The sequence below is a fragment of the Pristiophorus japonicus genome, chromosome 21, assembly GCF_044704955.1.
Source record: "Pristiophorus japonicus isolate sPriJap1 chromosome 21, sPriJap1.hap1, whole genome shotgun sequence".
In the NCBI taxonomy this organism is placed as follows: domain Eukaryota; kingdom Metazoa; phylum Chordata; class Chondrichthyes; family Pristiophoridae; genus Pristiophorus; species Pristiophorus japonicus.
This window is the reverse complement of record NC_091997.1, coordinates 9249836-9275105: the sequence shown is the minus strand read 5'-3', so window position 1 is coordinate 9275105 and position 25270 is coordinate 9249836. Positions and strand designations below refer to the sequence as shown.

At 43.8% G+C, this 25270-nt stretch overlaps 2 protein-coding genes across 6 annotated transcripts in view; one reads left to right on the top strand and one right to left on the bottom strand.

Moving 5' to 3' along the window:
* Nucleotides 1-19419, bottom strand: part of nbr1a (NBR1 autophagy cargo receptor a) — a 61552-nt gene extending 42133 nt beyond the window's left edge. For all 3 annotated transcript variants that reach the window (XM_070864371.1, XM_070864374.1, XM_070864373.1), the window contains exons 1-6: nt 18844-19419; nt 4837-4899; nt 3868-3886; nt 2933-2955; nt 1028-1246; nt 237-314 (exon numbers count right to left, since the gene is read on the bottom strand). In XM_070864371.1, the coding sequence (XP_070720472.1) occupies nt 237-314; nt 1028-1246; nt 2933-2955; nt 3868-3886; nt 4837-4899; nt 18844-18945 (504 nt within the window). In that variant the 5' untranslated portion in view covers nt 18946-19419. The remainder of the gene's footprint in view (nt 1-236; nt 315-1027; nt 1247-2932; nt 2956-3867; nt 3887-4836; nt 4900-18843) is intronic.
* LOC139233819 (breast cancer type 1 susceptibility protein homolog) overlaps nt 19362-25270 on the top strand; it is a 105655-nt gene continuing 99746 nt past the window's right edge. For all 3 annotated transcript variants that reach the window (XM_070864370.1, XM_070864369.1, XM_070864368.1), the window contains exon 1: nt 19362-19697. The gene's annotated coding sequence lies outside the window, so the exon portion shown is untranslated. The remainder of the gene's footprint in view (nt 19698-25270) is intronic.

Sequence of the window (25270 nt, the reverse complement as noted above, 5' to 3'; positions counted from 1 at the left end):
AGGCCATTAGATCATAGCATTCCCTTCACTGCAGCTGAAATATATTGCTTTAGAATTAGAAGGGCAGAAATTATAAGACTGTTGTCATCACAGAGCCTTGCATAGAACCAGTGCTGCAATGTTGTAGCCCCATATCTAACCTGCACTCACAGCTAGTGAGGCTTCACACCAACAGTGAAGCCTTTCAATTTCCACCTTATAATCCCATCCTTAACAGCAGGTATGCCTGTACTTACTGTTTCCATGTATGCTGTAAACCAAACTGGAGGCAGCCGCCAATTATCCTTGCTTGGATCTGCATCTTTTGGCATCACCTATAGGAACAGTGGTATGCACACAAAGTTATTATATTTGTGTAAATTAAAAACTAAATAAAGCAATGTACAGTTGCATATTGATTAGCTGCACCATTAAATTACGACAAAAATATTTTTAAATATTTAGAAGAAAACAAGCAAGCATATACAGTTGTTACTCATTTACTGCTTGTTAGTCTGGCAGATCTGTGGAAGAGTAAAGAGGTGCATCAACAAGCTATAATATATCAGCACACAGCCCTATAATTACAATTGTCCTACTTAAAGCTTTTGGTTTGACTATGGTATCACGTGAGGTAGCAGGAAGTCAAAGCCATGCAGCTCTTCCTGGCTTGCATAATAATGACACTGACCAAACTGTGGAAGCAGGTCGTCTGCATTTGGTCATGGAATGGTGTGACTTGGGGAGGCAAATCGAGTGAGAGGAGAGGGTAAAAAAAGAGCCTGGAAGCCTGGAAAAAGATTTCAAGCAGGTTTCCAAGTCAAGAAAGTATGAGCAGAAGAAATGAGGGGAATAAAAAAAGGGCATGGCTCTAAAGGCAATGAGGGGAATAAAAAAAGGGCATGGCTCTAAAGGCACCCTTATTTGTCAAATCATTCCAATCCATCTGCAGTGTGGATGAATGTCAAAGAGTGTAGCAATATTCAGTATAGCCATTAGTTTGCCCTATTGACTTCATAATTTCTAACGCTTTATAAAAATATCTTACATTTCTTTTAGCTTCTTGTGAAACCTTTATGTCTTGGCCAATGGTTTTTGCTAACTGTGAATAATATTTCAGTTCTTTTTTCTTAGCTTTCTTATTCTGAGATTCTTTCAATTCATTATTTTCAAAGGATCTCTTTCCACACTGGGTCTCTGTTTTTTCCTTCAGTTGTTTTACTTCATAAGCATTCATCCGAATCTGGTTTCCCTGTTTAACTGCACTCTAATTAAAAGAGCACAAATAGCAGTAAGAAAATAGGTCACAACATTTATCTACAAACAGTACATTACAGGCACTTAATTTAACAGGAAGAGTTTATTACCAAAATTGATGCTTTTTTAAAAAACAAAGTGGACCAATATTCAGCAGCAGGCAGTAGGTAGTGTAATGTTTATGATACTGTAATAGCAACCCTGAGGTTATGAGTTCAAATTTCACCAAGCTGTGAATTTGAATTCAATAAATCTGATTATACATGTAAAGGAAAAATATCTCCTCTACCCAGTCTGGCCTACATCTTCCATCCCTAGCAAAGAATAAAAATTGTGAACCTAATCCTCCAATGGCTCAGGAAGTTTATCCCACGTGGCTGAACCATACAGACAATGAAGGACTCAGGTTTGATCCCCCATCTGTGCTGAGGTGGTTAGTACCAGAGGAGCAGTGATAGGTGAGCTACAATTAGCCTCTATGCTTCTGGTTTAGAGGGGAAAATTAGCCTAAATTATCCTGCTCGCTGTCTGCTGCAAGTCTTGAGCAAGCAGACACTGGCAAGAATCGGTGCCCATTGTGATGTCCCTTCCCCACCCATGATTGTCTCAATTGAGACAGTCACTTTCTCATGAATAATGGCCACTTGGACAATGTACTGAAGGGTGTGACAAGGACAGGAGAGTGCAGTTCAAACTGTCACAGGACAGAGTGTTCCAGCTCAAGCAGTCACAGGACGGGAGAATGCCGGTTCAAACTGTCACAGGATGAGAGAGTACCAAGTCCCGCTCACCCATCTCACTGACCTACACCCCAGTCAAGCAACGCTTCAATTAAAACATTTTCATCCTTGTTTTCAAATCCCTCCATGGTATCACCCCTGCTTACCTCGAATCCCCTCCAGCCCTATAATCCCCCTTGATTTCTACGCTCCACCTATTCTGACCTTTTGAACATCCCCAATGTTAAATGCTCCACCCATTGGCAGTTGTGCCTTCAGCTACCTAGATACTAAGCTCTGGAATTCCCTCCCTAAATCTCTCTGCCTCTCTACTTCTCTTTCCTCCATTAAAACGCTCCTTAAAATCTACCTCTTCGACCAAGCCTTTGATCATCTGCCCCAACATCTCCTTATATGGTTTGGTGTAAAATAAAAACTGTTGCTAACACTCCTGTGAAGCGTTTTGAGACTTAAAGGTACTATATAAATATAAGTTGTTGTTGTGACTAGTGGAACTAGACCCCAAACAATCAGTGCCTTCAGGTGAGGGATAGGACAGAAAATTGAAAGTAAAAATGAAGGGAAAGGAGAATAGAAACTCCAAAGTTACATGTTTGGCAACTTTGAAAGATTCTTCAGTCTTCATATATTCAACCATTCTAAAGTTGGAATGCAGACACTGAACCCAAGTGTGTTCATTATTACTCATATTGACTATATCCACACTAAAAAATTAATGACTGGGACATAAATTGCTGGAAGATTAACTGACTGATTATACAATTGATTACAAGGAAGTAACAATGTCAGTGCACAGATTACACAAATGTCATCTTTATCACAGTATTCCAAACCATTTTCTTTGGCATACCAGTTAATAACTATGATTAGTGATATGGAAAATTAAGTAACAATAGGGTTGAGTTAACCAAGTGATACATTTTTAAACCGCAATTAATTCAACAATGTGCAATTACCTTTAAAACTTCTTCATATTCCTCTGTTATAGAGAAAAAAAAATACAACGGAATAGATAAAACAAAATTGTCGTAAAGAAGCGGAGGGCAAGTATACAACTTTAAATTTTCAACATGCACATTAGAGACTATGACTATAATAATTATCCAAATAATAAGTAAAGGGAGCAATTTTCCCGAGATACTTTAGGTGCTAAAGAGCCTCTGAGCTGTCTAAGTTGGGGCCTTAAGTTGAAATGCCGGCCTAGCCCACGTTTAGCGCAAGATGCCATCTTGGTAAAGGAGCTGAAGTGCACACTAGGAATGGCTGGCCGGAGGATCCTTATGGGGCTGATGTTGCTGCTAGCACTCATTAACGCGGCTGCATAGCATACTGATGGATATTTTGAGGTTAGACAAATAAAGGCATTTTTTAAAGATAAGATTAATTCCTTGCTACATATTACATATACGGGCTTGTTTTAACCCTCAAATTTAAAAAAAGCGAGAACCATAACCGAGATTGCAAAAGAAGTCATTTCAACCATGCCAGTCGGAGGGTACAGGTGACAAGATGCACAATACTGAGCAAAGACTCTTTTGCACAGGTAGAGTATTCTTGTGCATTTACCAAGAGGCTAGTTCCAGAACTGTATTGGCAAAGACCTGGGTTTTTTTGGATTATGGTTTGTGAAACGGAGGGACCTGATGAGAATGGAGAAAATAAATACAACTTTTTTTTTAACTTATACATTTCTCAGCTTATTCCTAAAATTATAGATACTGTGTCACTGCACAGCTAATTTTGTTCTCCTTGTCAAGCTTTTGAAAGCAAGCCACAAATTTTGGAGACTAAACAGAATTATGGTGTTAAATATAAAAAGAGTGCACTCTAATAACTGTAAATGATCTGCAAGTTTTCTGTACTGCCAAATGTAATTCTTATGCACACGTACCTGCACTATTAACAGACACCTAAAAAGAAAACAAAAAGCCATGAAATAAAATGTACACTACAACATATTCCAAACTTTACTTTTACTAAAACACCTACATTGCTATCTGGGCAAATAGTCAAAGAGTTAATCTATATATAGGGTTTCATTCCTTAAACACACCAGAAGTACTTGGGAGCTAAAAAAAAACATATTAAGGCAACATCAAATATCCAACTTGGAATGAACCTGGAATTTGTGTTTAGGTCAGCTGGATTCATGCAGAAACAAGAATCTCCAACTTAAGGTACTGAGAAAGTCGCAAGTAGTTTCTGTTTCCCTGGTATGAACTGCAGACTTCCTGCTTATAGGTTCACACCCCACTTACTTAAGCTCACAGAATTTAGCTGAAGGTTGACAAGAACCCAGGTTTAGGGACCTCAAGTATGCACAGGAATAGTGCGAGAGTTAATCAGTTAAAACCCTGCAGACTACCAGTACAGATCAGTGGCAAGCTTCCCCTGTATATATAGCTTTATCTGGACCCTGTGACAGATTTATTCTGACACATCCCATTAATAAAGCAGACTGGCTGATCATTCATCAATCATGCCCTGCAGTGCTAGCTCAATTATCAGATTACTGAATGTGTTAACGATTCAACATGGCTCCAATCTTCCATTGGTGTGCCCTAGAGAGCTCACGTACTCCAATCTGCTCCCCCACCCCCGCCTGCCCAGGAGAATAATTAGTTGGTCATTAAGACAATGGATGAGCACAGGTTTAAGCCATTGCTGGTGGACAGCAGGTACCAGGAACTCCCCGAGCAGCACAACTCAATATTAAATGAATCTCCAAAAAATTACCGCGATAATCACAGAAGTTATCCACGATTAATTGACAACCCTAATTGAAACATCAAAAGCCAAAGTAAAATTAAAACTGTACAAAATATTCCAGTGCTTTACCCTGAACACTACAAGAACTCACCTCTTCATTGTCTTCATCAAAGTACTTCATTTGTACATTGTTGAGATCAAATGAAACTTGTACCTGAAAAAGAGAGAAAAAAATACTACTTTAACTATCACAAAGTTATAAAACTCTTCAACCAAAGTAACACCCAATACATCACACACAGCGTGTCCAACACTGTAGTAAAACAGTTTGTGAGAGGTGAATCAGTAAACAGAGTAGGCACTGTTGGAATTACATGATGAAAGCTTAGTTGTACTTAGCGCTCAGGCATTTCAAATTACGATCTATAATTCAATTCATAAACAAAATGTGATAGAAGCAGAGTTTTTCCCCCATTAAGATTTCATGCCTTCAGGCCTTTGATATCAAGTTCAACTAACCATGCAGCCCTGTGATCTTTAGGGTTCAACACCACACATTTATTTACCAAACATTCAGAATAGCCCCAAAAGTGATTCCCTTTACTCCCTCCTTCAATTTTAAGTTACTAAATCCCCCTAGAATACAAACCCATCACCTTCCCACTGACATTGCCAGCTACAGATTTTCTAATCTGTATTGGCTGCTAGTAGGCAACATGGTTTCTCAGAGGCATTAGAGTGTGGCCTAAGTTAAGTCACTTGCTCAGTTTTTCCTTCCCCCCCCTGTCAGTGAGGGGAAAAAAACCTCCTCAGAAAAACTGTGCTCACAAATGACAACATTCTGGTCTGATGCCATAATAATAATTTGACTTGCTTTTCCTGGTTCTTTAACTGCATTACAGTGGCCATAATATCCAAATATAGCAAGGCTGTTATTCAAGTTTTTAAATGCAGAATGCATTAACCCAAAAACATCAGAATTACATTTGATCAATGTGCGACCAGTGAAGTCTGTTTATTTAGCAAGGTAATGGACAAAAACAATCCGCTTTTATTACGGTCTTGGAAAAAGTCCAGTAAGTTCCAGAAACGGTGCCATATTGACTTATCATTGCAGTGCGTTTTGTAACAGTTGGTTAACATTTATCAGGCACCATTTTTGGGATAGTTAAAAACATTTCCACAGTTTGACGTATACAGGTTATGAAAGGTCAGATGAACAGTTATTTGTACAGACTTGCATTAATCTCCTGAAATCTATGAGCATCTTCAGGAATCAGCTATATGGTTCCTAAACAACTTAAAGAAACATTTTACAGATGAAGTACAAGAAAGGATTTGCATTTAGAATTACCTGCACAAAAATCAACTAAAAAGATGCTGTATTTTATTTTACAATGGTAATTTCCAGCTTCAAAATGACTACTAAACTCTATCTAGGTTGCTTTACCATTAAGCCACCTCAGCACAACCCCAGCCCGGCATGAGGCTGTAAAGGCCACCCGACAACTGAAGGTCTCAGGAGAAGACGGAATCACCGCTGAGGAACTAAAGCATGACAGAAAAGTACTATTGACGCGAATACATGAACTTATTTCTCTTATTTGGAAGGAGGAGAGCATGCTAGAGGATCTCAACGGCGTAATCGTGACCATCTTCAAGAAAGGTCACAAATCCGATTGTGGTATTTACAGAGGAGTTTCCCTGCTGTCTGCCACAGGGAAAGTCATCGCAAGAATTGTCCTCAAATCGCCTTCTCCCAGTGGCCAAAGAGCTCCTCCCGAGTCGCAATGCAGATTCCATCCACTAAGGCGCACAATGGACATGATCTGCACCGCGCATCAAATACAAGAGAAATGCAGGGAACAGCATCAATCGCTGTACATGGCCTTCTTTGACCTCACAAAGGCCTTCGACACTGTCAACCGCGAGGGAATATGGAGTGTCCTCCTGAAATTCGGCTGCCCTCAAAAGTTTGTCACCATCCTCCGCCTGCTTCACGATGACATGCAAGCCGTGATCCTGACCAACGGATCCACCACAGATCCAATTCGCAACGGACCAGGGTCAAGCAAGGCTGTCTCATCGCACCAACGCTCTTCTCGATCTTCCTTGCCGCAATGCTCCATCTCACCCTCCATAAGCTCTGCGCTGGAGTGGAGCTAACCTACACAATGGGAAACAGTTCAACCTCCGTCGCCTCCAGTCCAGATCAAAGGTTGTCCCACCCTCTGTCATTGAATTACAGCATGCAGATGACGCATGCGTCTGCACACACTCCGATGTCGAACTCCAAACCATCATCAACACCTTTACCGAAGCGTACGAGAGCATGGCCTTACACTAAACATCCGTAAGACAAAGGTCCTCTACCAACCTGCCCCCAGATTATCAAAATCCACGACAAGGCCCTGGACATTTTCCATACCTCGGGAGCCTGCTGTCAACAAGGGAAGACGTCGATGACGAAGTCCAACACCACCTTCAGTCACCTGATGGAGAGTGTTTGAAAACCAGGACCTCAAACCCAGCACCAAAGCTCATGGTCTACAGAGCAGTAGTGATACCTGCCCTCCTATATGCTTCAGAGACATGGACTATGTACAGCAGGCACCTCAAAGCACTGGAGAGGTGCCATCAATGCAGTCTCCACAAGATCCTGCAAATTCATTGGCAGGATAGGCGCACCAACATCAGTGTTCTCCCTCAGGCCAACATCCTCAGCATCGAAGCATTGACCACGCTCGATTAGTTCCGATGGATGGGCCAAATTGTCCACATGCCCGATACGAGACTCCCAAAACATGTGCTCTACTCGGAGCTCCAACACGGCAAGGGAGCCCCAGGTGGGCAGAGGAAACGCTTCAAGGGCACCCTCAAAGCCTCCTTGAAAATATGCAACATCCCCACCGACACCTGGGAATCCCTGGCCCAAGTCCGCTCAAAGTGGAGAAGTAGTATTGGGAAAGCACCGAACACCTCGAGTCTCTTAGCCGGGAGCAAGCGGAAGCCAAGTGCAAACAGCGGAAGGAGCGCACGACAACCCAAGCACCCCACCTGCCTGCCCCTTCAACCACCGTCTGCCCCACCTGTGACATAGACAGTAGGTCCCGCATTGGACTCATCAGTCACCTAAGAACTAATTTTTAGTGTGGAGGCAAGTCATCCTCAACTCCGAGGGATTGCCTAAGAAGAGAAGTCACCAAGTTAACACTAAAGGATTACAAGTCCAGTACGGACAGAATAATGCTAAAGTTTTGTATAGTACTGAAACAACGGAGAGTCCATCATGTACACATTCCCATCCCCAATCTAAAATGTTATATTCTGAAAAGGACTGGCTAATGCTAGAGGATGCAGCAATATTAATTCAAATGAAAAGTCAAGTCTAAAGAAGTTATGCTAATTTACAATGCACTGTGCAGACTGTGTTCTGCTTTGGTCACCAGACTAGAAAAAATCGTCATGCATTAGAAAGCAAAGAGAATGACCCAAAGAGTAAATTGGGATGACTTCAAAGAAAGCTTAGAGAAGCTTAGAAAATTAGACCAAGTCAATTTGGAACCACTAACAGGTGGACCTTCTTTACTCAAAGGAATACAGGTTTGGGATGGTCTGACAGGCAGGGGTGTACAGGCAGGGTTGTTCAATATATAAATGGATGTTGTGATAGTGTTAGGGTACTGGAGGGGCAGGTTTCAATGAGTGAAAAGGCCTTTTGTCACCCATCACTTTACTTACGCACGAATCCAGACAGAGAGACTGTTGTTAACCTATCTGACCACAGAGACATCACAACCAATCTGATCATGATATTCAATGTCCACACTTGTACTTTACAGCAGAAATCACTGGATAGCAATCAAGAATGGGAGCCATAGAAACATAGAAAATAGGTGCAGGAGTAGGCCATTCGGCCCTTCGAGCCTGCACCACCATTCAATAAGATCATGGCTGATCATTCACCTCAGTACCCCTTTCCTGCTTTCTCTCCATACCCTTTAGCCGTAGGGACCATATCTAACTCCCTCTTGAATATATCCAATGAACTGGCATCAACAACTCTCTGCGGTAGGGAATTCCACAGGTTAACAACTCACTGAGTGAAGAAGTTTCTCCTCATCTCAGTCCTAAATGGCTTACCCCTTATCCTTAGATTATGTCCCCTGGTTCTGGACTTCCCCAACATCGGGAACATTCTTCCTGCATCTAACCTGTCCATTCCCGACAGAATTTTATATGTTTCTATGAGATCCCCTCTCATCCTTCTAAACTTCAGTGAATACAGGCCCAGTCGATCCAGTCTCTCCTCATATGGCAGATTTATTCGCTCCTCTCTAGCTTTGGGGCATGGAGTGCCTCTACTGTCAGCTAGGTGTGAACAGATAAAACAGACTAGAAATCACATACAGGTTTAAATTATGCCCAACTGAGATCCATCCATACACATTAATTTCTAAAAATGTTTTTATTTGGTCAATGTTGTTGATTCTTAAACATTTTAATCAGAACATTGAAAAAGATTTATAATACTCTAGAAAACCTATGATCGAGCATTATTAATGATCATACAAAGCCACACATTTCAAAGCTGCATAAATCCCTCTATTTTGTTGCCAACTTGTTGATTAAACAAAAAACAGCATTCTACCATTTTCTGCAAAAGAAATTTCAGGCCCCAAGAAATTTGTTTTGATTATATCATTCACTCTAATCAATACAAGCAATTACAGCCGAGGCCACTGTTTAAACCTTCACCAATACAATAAAATAATTTCTTTCCCACACCTACAGTAATAACAACAGGTCAAAAATGAATTCCAGGTAAACGGTCAACCGTGAATAGAAATTACACTGTGAATTACTTTACGGGTCATACATCAATTTACTCAATCCTGTTACTTGGGTACAAAACCTAGGTCAAATACCAGCAGAGTGTACCAAAACATCTGGAAGCTCTCCAGAAAGCCATGAACAAGTAGGCCTATAAAGAATCAAGTGTTTTGAACTTTCAGAAGGGTGGTTACCTAGGTGACAAGATTTATGGAACTGAAGTATGATATATAGGATTTAACTTGTGTGTCAGTATTAAAGCCAAGGAAGTGGCATACAAATTGGCCAGAAATAGCAGCGAACCTGGGGACTGGGAGAAATTTAGAACTCAGCAGAGGAGGACAAAGGGTTTGATTAGGGTAGGGAAAATGGAGTACGAGAAGAAGCTTGCAGGGAACATTAAGGCGGATTGCAAAAGTTTCTATAGGTATGTAAAGAGAAAGAGGTTAGTAAAGACAAACGTAGGTCCCCTGCAGTCAGAATCAGGGGAAGTCATAACGGGGAACAAAGAAATGGCAGACCAATTGAACAAGTACTTTGGTTCAGTATTCACTAAGGAGGACACAAACAACCTTCCGGATATAAAAGTGGTCAGAGGGTCTATTAAGGAGGAGGAACTGAGGGAAATCTTTATTAGTCGGGAAATTGTGTTGGGGAAATTGATGGGATTGAAGGCCGATAAATCCCCAGGGCCTGATGGACTGCATCCCAGAGTACTTAAGGAGGTGGCCTTGGAAATAGCGGATGCATTGACAGTCATTTTCCAACATTCCATTGACTCTGGATCAGTTCCTATCGAGTGGAGGGTAGCCAATGTAACCCCACTTTTTAAAAAAGGAGGGAGAGAGAAAGCAGGGAATTATAGACCGGTCAGCCTGACCTCAGTAGTGGGTAAAATGATGGAATCAATTATTAAGGATGTCATAGCAGCGCATTTGGAAAATGGTGACATGATAGGTCCAAGTCAGCATGGATTTGTAAAAGGGAGATCATGCTTGACAAATCTTCTGGAATTTTTTGAGGATGTTTCCAATAAAGTGGACAAAGGAGTACCAGTTGATGTGGTATATTTGGACTTTCAGAAGGCTTTCGACAAGGTCCCACACAGGAGATTAATGTGCAAAGTTAAAGCACATGGGATTGGGGGTAGTGTGCTGACGTGGATTGAGAACTGGTTGTCAGACAGGAAGCAAAGAGTAGGAGTAAATGGGTACTTTTCAGAATGGCAGGCAGTGACTAGTGGGGTACCGCAGGGTTCTGTGCTGGGGCCCCAGCTGTTTACATTGTACATTAATGATTTAGACGAGGGGATTAAATGTAGTATCTCCAAATTTGCGGATGACACTAAGTTGGGTGGCAGTGTGAGCTGCGAGGAGGATGCTATGAGGCTACAGAGTGACTTGGATAGGTTAGGTGAGTGGGCAAATGCGTGGCAGATGAAGTATAATGTGGATAAATGTGAGGTTATCCACTTTGGTGGTAAAAACAGAGAGACAGACTATTATCTGAATGGTGACAGATTAGGAAAAGGGAAGGTGCAACGAGACCTGGGTGTCATGGTACATCAGTCATTGAAGGTTGGCATGCAGGTACAGCAGGCGGTTAAGAAAGCAAATGGCATGTTGGCCTTCATAGCGAGGGGTTTTGAGTACAGGGGCAGGGAGGTGTTGCTACAGTTGTACAGGGCCTTGGTGAGGCCACACCTGGAGTATTGTGTACAGTTTTGGTCTCCTAACTTGAGGAAGGACATACTTGCTGTTGAGGGAGTGCAGCGAAGATTCACCAGACTGATTCCCGGGATGGTGGGACTGACCTATCAAGAAAGACTGAATCAACTGGGCTTGTATTCACTGGAGTTCAGAAGAGTGAGAGGGGACCTCATAGAAACGTTTAAAATTCTGACGGGTTTGGACAGGTTGGATGCAGGAAGAATGTTCCCAATGTTGGGGAAGTCCAGAACCAGGGGTCACAGTCTAAGGATAAGGGGTAAGCCATTTAGGACCGAGATAAGGAGAAACTTCTTCACCCAGAGAGTGGTGAACCTGTGGAATTCTCTACCACAGGAAGTAGTTGAGGCCAATTCACTAAATATATTCAAAAGGGAGTTAGATGAAGTCCTTACTACTCGGGGGATCAAGGGGTATGGCGTGAAAGCAGGAAGTGGGTACTGAAGTTTCATGTTCAGCCATGAACTCGTTGAATGGCGGTGCAGGCTAGAAGGGCTGAATGGCCTGCTCCTGCACCTATTTTCTATGTTTCTATGTATTAATGTTGACCCTGATGTCCTAATTGGCCACAAACATTTAAGCATATAATAATGGCCTCAGCCAATTCTGTGCACCCTGTAAGCAAATTATAGACTGAGGATAGACTTTAGGTATACATGTTTCCACCAGGCATGCCCAACACCATACTATACAAGTGCTATCAGTAATGAGATTGGCCTTTTGCATGAACATGCAACAGGTTTCCAAGGTGTTTCCTAGTATAAATAGAGGGGACTGGGGTGGGGAAAACCCAAGGGTTCCTTGTGGGGCCCAGACAGGTGAGAGGTGCCACAGAACTGATCCCTTGGGATACACTCATCTTCACCACCCGGGCAGCAATCTGAAATCAACAAAATTGGGTATGTTATACAACTGGCAAGTGCACACTCCATCAGATGATTGCCCAGTCGGTGAAGATAAAATAATACGCATCAGTGTTAGAGGTCTGTGTTGTCAGGAAAGACTAGAGAGACTTGGGCTTGTTAGGTTAGGACATAGGGACACAGGGTTCAAACTTGTACAAGGTAAATTTAGGACTGATATCAGGAAATAATTCACATAAAAGGCGATCAACACATGGAATGGATTTCTGGGTAGGCAAAAACCTTGCAATGATTTAAGAAACAATTGGATGCTGTATTGGGAGACACTGTAGAGTTTTCCTGGGTGGACATCTGCACTTATCTTGTGAATTCAACAGTTTTACAACTAAGCAAATTCAAAATGTAAAGAACCATTCACAACTGCTAAGTATTTTACACAAGAACAAATCAACAATCCCCAGTTTGCAAAGTCTGTCAATAAATGACTTGCATTTCCATGCACTGTTCCCAGCCCACCAGAACTTGACTTGCTCTTGCCCATCACTCAATTTCCAACTCTTCCTGGATCTGGGGGATGTAATGCATTTGCATCATGGCTTAACAATTCATAGCAACGCATTACTATCAAGAACAGTTGGTTTATTAACAAAGTTTTATCAAACTACATATTACCAGTTCATCCACTATGCTCATTACTACATTCCTCATCGTGGATGACCGAGACCCAAATGACTGGGGTTTTATTGAGTCTTGTGAACATCACGTAACTGGCTAAGCCACTCACAATGCACAAGCTCTACAAGTCTTTTACATTATACAATTAATCCAAGTGCCCCCTTCCACAACAATTAGAAACTGCAAACTAACCAAAAATGTAACAAATCAAAACAAAATTTGGTTTCGAGGGTGGTGATGCACTCCAGTCCCTCTGGTACCCACCTCTCGCAGAAGGCCTCAAGCATACCGGTAGATACCATGTGCTCCATCTCCAGGGACACCCTGGCAAGAGCGTAGCCGCGGAAGAGAGACAGGCAGTCGAGCATACATTAAGGGGGAATCTCACCATCAATGATTGCACTTGTAAACTATGGTGTTGGGCATACCTGGTAAATACATATATACATAATGTCTATCCTCAGTTTATGAAGTTAGATTTGCTTACACATTGCAGCACCAAAATTCAATTGCTAAATGAACACTCCAACAATCATTTTGAGAGGTATGATTGTTCCATGGGTACCATGTGGCCACTAAATGTGAGCTATGATTGGTCATTGGTAACCTCCGATTGTGCTTAAAAGCATCCAATCAGATCCAAGTTCACCTCATTTATGTGAGATCCCAAAGCAGCTCAGCAATGTTATGCCATCTGCTACACCCACAACAAAACATTTCAATAAAAATCATTATCTTATGGTTGAACAATGCAGACAACGGGACTAATGGTTACATCGTAATTTGTGTCTGGTCTTCAGTGATGCACTATACTCGATATCATAGCTAGGTCACAGGTTCTCCAATAAGATTTCCACAAACCGGATATCGTTTTTAATTCACAGTACAACGAACAAGACAGATTCTCTAAGAAATAATTACTATTTTAATGCCAGTTCCACTGCAATTGTTCCCTCAAGTTGATCTGACAGTTAACTATAGCTGAATCTTACTGCAACAGTAAAGTTAAAGCTGAATTAATTCACCATTACAACATACATTTACAGGAAAATACTAGATACAATACAAGTAGGAAGAAAATCTATTCTAATCCGGATTGCTGAACTTCAAACATGAAAGCAAGAAAAGTGTTAAAATCAAAATGAACCAAATACCTTCCTCTCCTAGTGTCTGTCCCTTGTGGAAATTGATGCTGCTTCTACAGCAAAACAACCAGTCAAAAGTTTTGTAAAGATCATATCTCGTCAGCATGCTCTTTTATAGACTGACCGACATAGGCTATGGTATAAAACATAGCCCATCGTATCAAAAGGCAAGTAATTCTGCAATGACTCTGGCCTTCAAATTATACATCACACCTAGTTTGATATGTTCTCCATTACAAGAAAGATAAAAAGTATTTCACAAACTTGTGAGATAGCCCAGTGTACACATTTGAGTAATTGTGCTCCATATAGCATTCGGTTCAGCATCTTAGTAATGCTTAATCTTGCACTGAGTGGACTAGGCCTATATTCTCTCGAGTTTAGAAAAATGAGAAGTGATCTCATTGAAACATACAAAATTCTTACAGGCTTGACAGGATATATGCAGGGTGGCTGTTTTCTCTGACTGAGGAGTCTAGAACCAGGGGTCATAGTCTCAGAATAAGTGGTCGGCCATTTAGGACTGAGATGAGCAGAAACTTCTTCACTCAGAGGGTGGTGAACCTCTGGAATTCTCTACCCCAGGGGGCTGTGGAGGCTCAGTCTTTGAGTATATTCAGGACAGAGGTCGATAGATTTTTGGATATTAAGGGAATCCAGGGATATGGGGATAGTGCAGGAAAGTGGAGTTGAGGTAGTAGATCAGCCATGATCTCGTTGAATGGCACTGTAGGCTCGAGGGGCCGAATGACCTACCCCCAGTTCTTTTGTTCTTATAATGTTGAGAGATAAAATAAGAATTTCCCACAAAGGAATATCTGCAACCTCAGCACTGGCATAACAGAATCCAAGCGGGTGAGGAAGGAGCTGGAATGAAAAGAACTGCAATTCTCAACATGCACTGAACTAACTCAATACACAGTGTTAAAAAAAAGTTCAGAAGTTTATGAGCTTTAAGTTAAGTACCAGTTTGACTCAGTGATACCATTCTCGCCTGAGTCAGAAGGTTCAAACTCCACTCTAGGACTTGAACTAGGCTGATATTTTGCTGTACTGAGAGAGTCTTTTTCATGAGACATCACACCAAGGCCTCTTCTGTTTGTTCAGCTGGACGTGAAAAATCCTATGGCATTATTTCAAGAAGATCAGTGATTTCTAATGATCTGGCCTACATTCATCCCTTAACCATTAAACTATATTATTCAGCAAAGCAGCTTTAAATATTACCTAGTCAAATTGTTTGCATCAAATTCATTTGTTTCTATTCTATATTATCCCTCAATCAACATCACCAAAAATAGATTATCTGGTCTGTTATCCCATTGCTATTTGTGCACCTTGCCTTGGGCAAGCTTGCTGCTATGTTTCCCTACTATACTATACTACAAAAGTACCCCATTGACTGAGATGTTTTGGAAAGTCCCAAGATCATGAATGCTGCCATATAAAAAGTTTGGAATACAAGAGATGTTAAAAGGAGCATCTAAACACTTTGTATAAATCAAATAAAGGAATAACAAGTGTAAAGTTTTATAAAAATCTTCCTTTATTTGGAACTTTTTCCCCAGACAGGCCTCCTGACCTATACACAAAAGTTCAATATTAACTAAAGCAGGGTTTTTAAAGAGTAAACATTAGTTTGTGTGTTTGTTCTGGGCTGCAACTATTGGATTACTTGTGTTTCTGGCTGCTACCTGTTTTTAAGCCACCAAAATAATAAAAACAAAGAATGCTTCAGCATTCTAGACATTCACTGCACATTACTCAAGGAACATTTTAAAGAAGCCATCTTACCTAAATGATCATGTTTGAGTTATCAACCATTGGTGCTACATGCTTCATGATAGCACTTGAGGGGAGAGTATTAGCTCAGTATTATGTCTCTTGTATCCAACTGGATGACTGGTGGCCAGCAGGATAAAATGAATGGAAGGTGTGCTACACACATCTAGGTTTTTTATCTAAACTTCGACAAACTAAGTCCAAGTGAGATCCAATGACTATTTTATACAGATTTGTAGCATTTTGCAAAGAATGGAAAGCTGGTTCAGCAACTTGATGAAGCACTTCTTAGTAGGTTTTCATGCTAGATAAAAAAAATTGTTGTTTGGAAATAATGGGGACTGGTTTGAACACCATTCTTTTACCTTTGGGACTTAGATTGAACCCAGACCAGACTAATGGGTTTACGATGGTGTTTACTGAATTCTTTAATTCGTCAAGTTAGGCACATATCCACAGTCCCAAAACTGCTCAGACTTATGTACTAAGTATTTGATGTTTGGTGTGAAGTCAATGGGAATCGGAGGAAAACTCTCCACTGGCTGGAATCATACCTAGCACAAAGGAAGATGGTTGAGATTGTTGGAGGTCAATCATTTCAGCCTCATGACATCGCTGCAGGAGTTCCTCAATGCAGTGTTCTATGCCTAACCATCTTCAACTGCTTCATCAATGACCTTCCCCCCCATCATAAAAGGTCAAAAGTGGAGATGTTAGCTGATGATTACAGTGTTCAGTTCCATTTGCAACTCCAGAAAATGAAGCAGTCCATGCCCGCAAGACCTGGATGACATTCAGGCTTGTGCTGATAAGTGGCAAGTAACATTTGCACCAAACAAGTGCCAGGCAATGACTATCTCCAACAAACGAGAGTCTAACCACCACCCCTTGATATTCAACGACATTACCATCGCTGAGTCTCCCACCACCAACATTTTGGGGGTCACTATTGACCAGAAGCTTAACTGGATCAGCCACATAAATAATGTGGTTACAAGAACAGTTCAGAGGCTGGGTATTCTGCAGCGAGTGTCTCCTGACTCCCCAAAGCCTTTCCACCATCTACAAGGCACAAGTCAGGAATGTAATGGAATACTCTCCACTTGCCTGGGTGAATGTAGCTCCAACAACACTCAAGATGCTCGACAGCATCCAAGACAAAGCAGTCCACTTGTTTGTCACCCCATCCACCACCTTAAACATTCACTCCCTCCACCTCCAGCGCACTGTGGCTGCAGTGTGTACCATCTATAAAGTAGCACTGCAGCAACTCGCCAAGGATTCTTCAACAGAACCTCCCAAACCCTTGACCTCTACCACCTAGAAGGACAAGGGCAGCAGGCGCATGGGAGCACCATCACCTGCAAGTTCCCCTACATGTTACACACCATCCTGACTTGGAAATTTATCACCATTCCTTCATCGTCACTAGGTCAAAATCCTGGAACGCACTCCCTCACAGCATTGTGGGAGCACCTTCACCACAAGGACTGCAGCAGTTCAAGGCGGCTCACCATCACCTTCTCTAGGGCAATTAGGGATGGACAATAAATGCTGGACTTGGCAGCACGCCCACATCTTGGAACGAATAAAAAAAGGAATATCACATTGGTTTAGTAAGGCACATTGCTATGGTGTTGTTGGAAGGGTTTTAGCTTTGATCTAACCCAGCTTGATGATAAATCTTGATGTTGATATGGGGTGAAAAAAAATTAAATCTCCAAACTCTTATGACGAGCACAAAAAACTCACCAAGATCAAGGAAAAATTAAAAACATTTCTTTTATCCATCAATTCACTGAACTTTCATTAATACCTTTTTGGCCATTTGTAAACATCTACAACCTACAAGAACATCTTACAATTCAGACTTATTTGATGGAATATTTTGATCTTTCTACCAATAGTATAAAATGTTATAAAATCATTTACAACCATTGACTTTTCAGCACGATACAAATATAAAGCCAATTGGATTGTAGATACAAGTTTACACAAAGTATTAGAACACAAAAACTGGTGATCTTGTAGATCATTTAAGATCCAAATAATATACTAAAAAATGTACTGCCTAAGAACTTGGGATTTTGCCCACTCAACAAATGCCTCATAAACAGAGCTTCAGCCAGGTATGCCAAAAATTAGAATATTACCATCTACAAGCAGCCTGTTTACAGAACAGGTTTTAGACCACCTAAAAATGGCTGCTAAACTGCACATTTGTTAACCAGCCTATACATGATAAATTCATACTGAGAGGGGTATCATACCAGTATTTCTCAGGATACAGCATACTATAAACAAATTCTGGATCTCAAACTGTACACCATTCCTGGTAACATCCATAGGAATGCCACATCAGCATTATCTTTCTAACGCAAACAGGATATGTGTATGTGTATCTAAGCAAACTCTCAAACTGGCGTTCACTCATTTGAAAACACTGAGCAGGGTAGCAGCATATTCTAAAGTACATATTTACAATGATTAACAATGTACTGACATATACTACATCTAATCAAAATGTTTCTTTTAACTCAGAGAGCTAGGTGAACCACCATGATCTATTACGCAAGGCATCAGCTAAAAAGTGTGAAAAACGATTGGATAAATCAACTTCATGTCTGACGCAGGCCAGAAAGATTAAAGAAACAACAAATTATATAGATTTGGGAAACAGGTAACACAATTTGAAAATGATATTAAGAAACTATACAAATAAACTGCAACGTCTGAAAATCGCAGGATAAATTCTGCAAGTAACTTCCACACCCAAACTTTTATAAAGTATAATGTATGGGGGGGGGGGGGGGGGGGGGAAGATGAGGAAATTTAGGAAAACAAGCTACACAACGGCACAGTTTAATTTAAAAAAAAAATCAATCCAATTTCTAAAATAGAAAACATCTACGTGAAAAGCGGAAACATTTTGAGTGAAACCAAACTGCGAATTGCCTCTTTTTGCAGCCCGTGTGGTCAGGCCACAGATCGATAATATTCGGGGCCCACTTCCTTGTGTCAGGTGGTTGGCAGGGCCCAGGTCCAAGTGCTCCATCAAACGCCTGCACCCTCACCCCCCACACAGCCACAGCTGGGCCCGGCACCGAGGCTGGCTTCCCACCCGCCCGCTCACCATGGCTTCCAGATCCGCCCATGTCGTCTTTTCCGAGCCGCACACCAGGAAAGTTTGAGTCTCTCCGCCGCTGGTCACGTTCAGTTTGATCTGCTCCTCCATGGCTGCGCGGGCGGCCGCACCTTCCTGTTGGTTTAGTGGCTGGGCTGGGCCGTCGTAGGGGCCCGGCTATTCTTGATTTGTTCACCTCCCTCACACTTTGAGCTGGCTGCGGCGGGGAGGGGGGTGGGGGTCTCAGATGTCCGATTCTCCAGCGCCGTCTCCTCTGTTTACATCACACCCCCCCTGGCATTACCCGGCAGCCACCCCGGCCCGGATTGTAAACACCGCCTCGCATTGGCCGGCGCGCCGTCAGCTGACAGGAAGTGACGCTCGTCTCCGCACTACACCACACATTTATAAATAAAAATCGGGGTTTGCCGCCTGCTGCCAAAGTCACTCCCTCCCGCCCCGCCACCTCTCTCCTCCTCCTCCTCCAAAAAAAATACCCAACGGAGTGTCTTCGGGAGAATGGGAGCCGCGGCTCGGAAATGCGGAGCGGCAGGAGGTCCGCCGCCGCCGCCGCCGTCTCGTCAGTCGAAAGTCAAAGCCGAAGGGCTGCGTCTGACGTCATGATATTTTCAAGCGGACAATTGGCCCGATACGTCATCGGGATCACGTGTACTCACGCCGCGTGAAACGTCACGCGCCCGTGCGTTGTGTGTTACGTCACGCACCATGACGACCTGACGGGCGAGAAATGCGGGAAAACCAAAACATGGCGGAGGCGGCGCTCTGAGAGGAAGCGGCCAGGCCGTTGGGAGATCGCCGCTGCTGGGCCGCTGTGCACGGGTCGGGGCTGTTCGCTGCTCCAGGTACGAGGGATAGGTTGGTGAAAAAAGTGTGCTGGGATTGCTGTGTGTTTCCAGTGACGGGCCTTGGCGCCCTGGGGGTCCTGGGGCCCTGTGATTGAGGAGTGAACTGGAATCAGGCGCAGTTGGTCACCGTGGGTTGGTGTCGGTAATTGTAACCGGCAAAGGCCGGCGAGGGAAGGGGGGAAATGTTTCCTGTCGCTGCTTTTCAAATCCAGGCGTTCAAACAATGGGAAAGCTCCAGTGCTGCATGAATTGTGCAACCTGTTGTTCAAACAAACTTCGCCGGCTGCAGCAAGTAACGCGCTAAAATCATTCAGCATTTGTGCAGCGCACTTCTACTTCGTGGCGCTGTCAACAAACTTAGCCTTGTTTTGCCGGCTTAATGTCCGGCTGTGAATATCGAGAATAAAAATTTATGATCTGTGCGAAACTGATTGCGAAACCGTCAAAATAAACTCGGCAAAATACTGCGGTTGCTGGAAATCTGAAATGAGAGACCCCGACTTGCATTTATATAGCGCCTTTCACGGCCACCGGATGTGTCAAAAGCGCTTCGCAACCAATGAGGTACTTTTTGGAGTGTGCTCACTTTTGTAATGTGGGGAACGCAGCACCCAATTTGTGCCCAGCAAGCTCCCACATAATGACCAGATAATCTGTTTTATTGTTAGGTTGATCTGAGGGAGAAATACTGGCCAGGACACCGGGGATAATTCCCCTGCTCCTCTTCAAAATAGTGCCATGGGATCTTTTACGTCTGCGAGAGAGCAGACGGGGCCTCGGATTAACATCTCGTCCGAAAGACGGAAAGAAAGCAGAAAATGCTGGAAATACTCAGCAGGTCAGGCAGCATCTGTGGAAAGAGAAACAGAGTTAACATTTCAGGTTGATGACTTCCGTCTGAACTGGAAAAAATTAGAGATTTTAAGCAAGTGCAGGGTTGGGAAAAGGGGTTGGGGAGGAAAGAACAAAAGGGAGGGTCTGGAAGGCAGGAGACCAGGTTCCGCTGCATGGGCCAAGTATGCACGCATGCAGCCAGCACACACCCCTCCTTTCGACAGGTCCTCAAGCCAATTCCAGTGATGTCATACTTCGATTTTGTCCCCCTTGGGTCGGCTCGCACTGGTTCTTGCGGTGGCTATCTCGTGTCGGCGCAGATCTGGGAGGAGCCACCACTGGCAGCAGAACACAGGAGCAGCGCCCCAGGACCCAGCACCGACCCGACCTTTGAGGAGACACCACCGGCAGCGGATAAGGGGTTATGGGGAGCGTGCAGGGAAGTGGAGCTGAGTCCATGATCAGATTAGCCATGACCTTATTGAATGACGGAGCAGGTTCGAAGGACCGCATGGCCTACTCCTGTTCCTATTTCTTATGTTCTTATAAGAAACAGTGCCCCAGGATCCAGCAAGACCTTGCTCTGCCAAGCCCGTGTGGTAGCTGGTGTGTTCAACGGCCAACCCGCATTAAAAGAAGTCACGCACAGGCATCTTCCACACTTTAAAAATGAAGTTCGGGACCTAGAACGTCAGGACCCTCATGGACAACCCCAACTGCGACAGACCAGAATGCTGTACTGCTATCGTTGTCCGGGTACTCAGACGATTTGACAGACATCGCCACCCTAAGTGAGACGCAGAGGGCAGGGGTAGGCCAGCTCAAGGAACAAGATGGTGGTAACAATACCTCTGCTCTCGCCCCTTCTCCTCCCTCTCAGAACCATGACAGGGTTCTCCTTGTCCTCACCTTTCACCCTACCAGCCTCCACATTCAACGGATCATCCTCCGCCATTTCCGCCACATCCAGCGTGAACCCATCAACAATCACATATTCCGCTCCCCTCCCCTCTCAGCATTCCGAAGGGATCATTCCCTTCGCGCCACCCTGGTGGTCCATTACACAGTCACCCCAGCACCCCCTCCCCTTCCCACAGCACCTTTCCGTGCAAGCGCGGGAGATGCAGCACCTGCCCTTTTACCTCCTCCCTTCCCATTATCCTGGGCTGCAAATACTCCTTCCAGGTGACAGTGATTTACTTGTACTACTTTCAATTTGGTATACTGTATTCGCTGCTCACGATGTGGTCTCCTCATAACATAAGAAATAGGAGCAGGAGTAGGCCATACGGCCCCTTGAGCCTGCTCCGCCATTTAATACGATCTTGGCTAAACCAATCATGGAAGAGTGTCCACTTTCCTGCCCGCTCCCCATAACCCCTTATTCCCTTATCGGTTAAGAAACTGTCTATCGCAAATTTATTCAATGTTCCAGCTTCCACAGCTCTCTGAGGCAATGAATTCCACAGATCCACAACCCTCTGAGAGAAGAAATTTCTCCCCGTCTCCGTTTTAAATGGGTGGCCTCTTATTCTAAGATTATGCCCCCTAGTTCTAGTCTCTCCCATCAGTGGAAACATTCTCTCTGCATCCACCTTGTCAAGCCCCCTCACAATCCTATACGCCTTGATAAGATCACCTCCCAATCCTCTGCATTCCAATGAGTAGAGGCCCAATCTACTCAACCTTTCCTCATAAGTCAACCCCCTCATCTCTGGAATCAACCTAGTGTACCTTTTCTGAACTGCCTCCAAAGCAAGTATATCCTTTTGTAAATATGGAAACCAAAACTCCTCTACATTGGGGAGACCAAGTGAAGATTTGGTGACGGTTTTGCGGAACATCTCCGTTCAGTCCGTAAGAGTGACCCTGCACTTCCGGTCGCCTGTCACTTTAATTCTCCACTCCACTCCCAAACTGAAATCTCTGTCCTCGGATTCTGCACTATTCCAATGAAGCTCAACGCAAGCTCGAAGAACAGCATGTCATCTTTCGTTTAGGCACTTTACAACCTTCTGGACTCAACATAGAGTTCAACAATTTCAGAGCACAAACTCTGGCCATCTTTGGCCCCCCCCATTTTATATTTTTTTTACTCTTTTTTTTTTTTACTCTTCGTCTCCAAATGGCAGTTGGTCATTATTCCGCCATTCACCCCCTAACCAGACTAACCTTTTTCTAACTTCTGTCATTACTATATCAATTCGGCACATTATCCCTTTTGTCTTTAATCTTTCCTGCCTATCACTGATCTTCCCTTTTGGTCTTTCTTCCTCTCCCCCTTTCAGTGCTTCTTAAGAATGTGTTCTTTTCAAACATTCGCCAGTACTGATGAAAGGTTGATGATCCGAAACGTTAACTCTGTTTTTCTCTGCATAGATGCTGCCTGACCCACTGAGATTTCCAGCATTTTCTGTTTTTTATTTCAGATTCCAGCATCCACAGTATTTTGCTTTTGTAAGGTGGTGGTTACACCACCTTCTGGAAAGGTAAACCAGAAGAAGAATATACCGCCTCCATGGGGTGGGCTTCACCATAAAAAATGAGTAGTTGGGCGTCTCGGAGACTGCCCTTGCGGGATAAATGAACCCTACGGCTCACCTTAGCCCGGAACCATTGCACTACGGTTATCAGCGTGTACGCCCCAACACTGAAAGCTACAGACGAGATCAAAGAGGAATTCTACTCCAGCCTTAAACAATCCCTGACCCGAGTCCCACCGGGCGAAGAACTGATCCTCCTCAGTGACTTTAACGGCAGAGTTAGAAAGGACACAGACCCCTGGGGAGGTGCGATCGGCAGAGAGGGGGTAAGGAAAGCCAATATCAACGGTTACCCTACTCCTGACGAAATGCTTAGAAGATGGCCTTGTGATAACCAACACCGTATTCTGTCAGTGAGACAAGTACAATGCATCATGGGAACATCCTCGCTCTAAGCACTGGCATCTGCTCGACTTCGTCACCATCTGAGCGAGGGACTGCAAGGACGTCGGCATCACACGCGCCATGACAGGAGCTGATGACTGCTGGACTGACCACCACCTGATCCACTCTGTAATTTCCATCAATGTAACCGCAAAACTGCGGCGGCAACAGAAACGATGCCACAGGAAAATCAATGCTGGAGCACTCAAAGACCCTGCTAAGAAAGCTCTGTTCAGCCAGCGCCTCACAACCAAGCTGACTATTTCCAGTGAATCAGAGACGCAGAATGTCCACCGTGCCTGCTCTGCCCTCAAGGCCTCCATAATTAGCAGCTGTGATTCACTCCACCAGAAAACATCAAGACGGGTTCGACGAGAACGACTAGGAGATCTAGGAGCTGATATGCTACAAGCGCAAGGCAATTTTGAACTGGAAACAGCAACACAACTCGAGAGCAAGGAAGCAGCTCTAGACGTCTGAAGGCCGAGGTCCAACATAAAACTCTCAACCTAAAGAACAGGTGGTGGGTGGGAAAAGCGCAGAAGATCCAGCAACTAGCCGACAACCACGGCATTCATGGATTCTTTAGCGCAGTCAAGACCGCGTACGGCCCAAGCATCCAAGGTCTGACCCCACGGAGGGCCAAGAACTGAGAGGTACTCCTCAAGGTTAGAGAGCCAGTCAGTGCCCGCTGGATGGAGCACTTCGAAGATCTCCTTAACCAAGACTCTGTCTTTGACGCAAGTGTCCTCAACTCCATCCCGCAGCATGCTACCCATAACCTCAACCCGGCATGAGGTTGAAAAGGCCATTTGACAACTGAAGAACAATAAGGCCTCCAGAGCAGATGGAATCCTTGCCGAAGCACTAAAGCATGGCGGAGAAGCACTATTGGCGCGAATCTGTGAACTCATTTCCCTTATTTGGAAGGAGGAGAGGATGCCAGTGGATCTCGGACGCTGTAATTGTGACCATCTTCAAGAAAGATCACCAGTCTGATTGCCAGAGGAGTTTCCTTGCTGTCTGCCACGGGGAATCGAAAGAATCCTCCTCAAATCGCCTTCTCCCAGTGGCCGAAAAGCTCCTTCCAGAGTCGCAATGCTGGTTCCGCCCACGAAGGGGTACAATGGACATGATCTTCACCGCATGTCAAATTTAAGAAAAATGCAGGGAACAACACCAGCCTCTGTACATGGCCGCCTTTGACTTTGCAAAGGCCTTCGACACTCAACCAGGAGGGATTATGGAGTGTCCACCTCAAATTCGGCTGCCCAAAGAAGTTCGTCAGGATCCTCCACCTGCTTCACGATGACATGCAAGCCGTGAACTTGACCAACGGATCCACCACAGACCCAATACACGTGCAGATTGGGGTCAAACAAGGCTGTGTCATTGCACCAACGTTCTTCTCTCTCTTCCTTGTTGCAATGCTCCATCTCTCCCTCAATAAGCTCACCGCTGGAGTGGAGCTAATCTACACAACAAATGAGAAACTGTTCAACCTCCATTGCCTCCAGTCCAGATCCAAGGTCATCCCATCCTCTGTCATTGAATTAAAGTATGCAATCGACACTTGCGTTTGTGCACACTCTTGAGGTCGAACTCCAAACCATCATCAACACCTTCACCGAAGCGTACGAGAGTATGGGTCTTGCATTAAACATTTGTAAGACAAAAGCTCTCTACCAAACTGCCCCCGCCACACAGTACTGCCCCCCACCCCCCCCAATTATCAAGGTCCACGATGAGGACTTGAACATTGTGGACCATTTTCAATACCTCGGGAGCCTACTGTCAACAAGGGCAGAC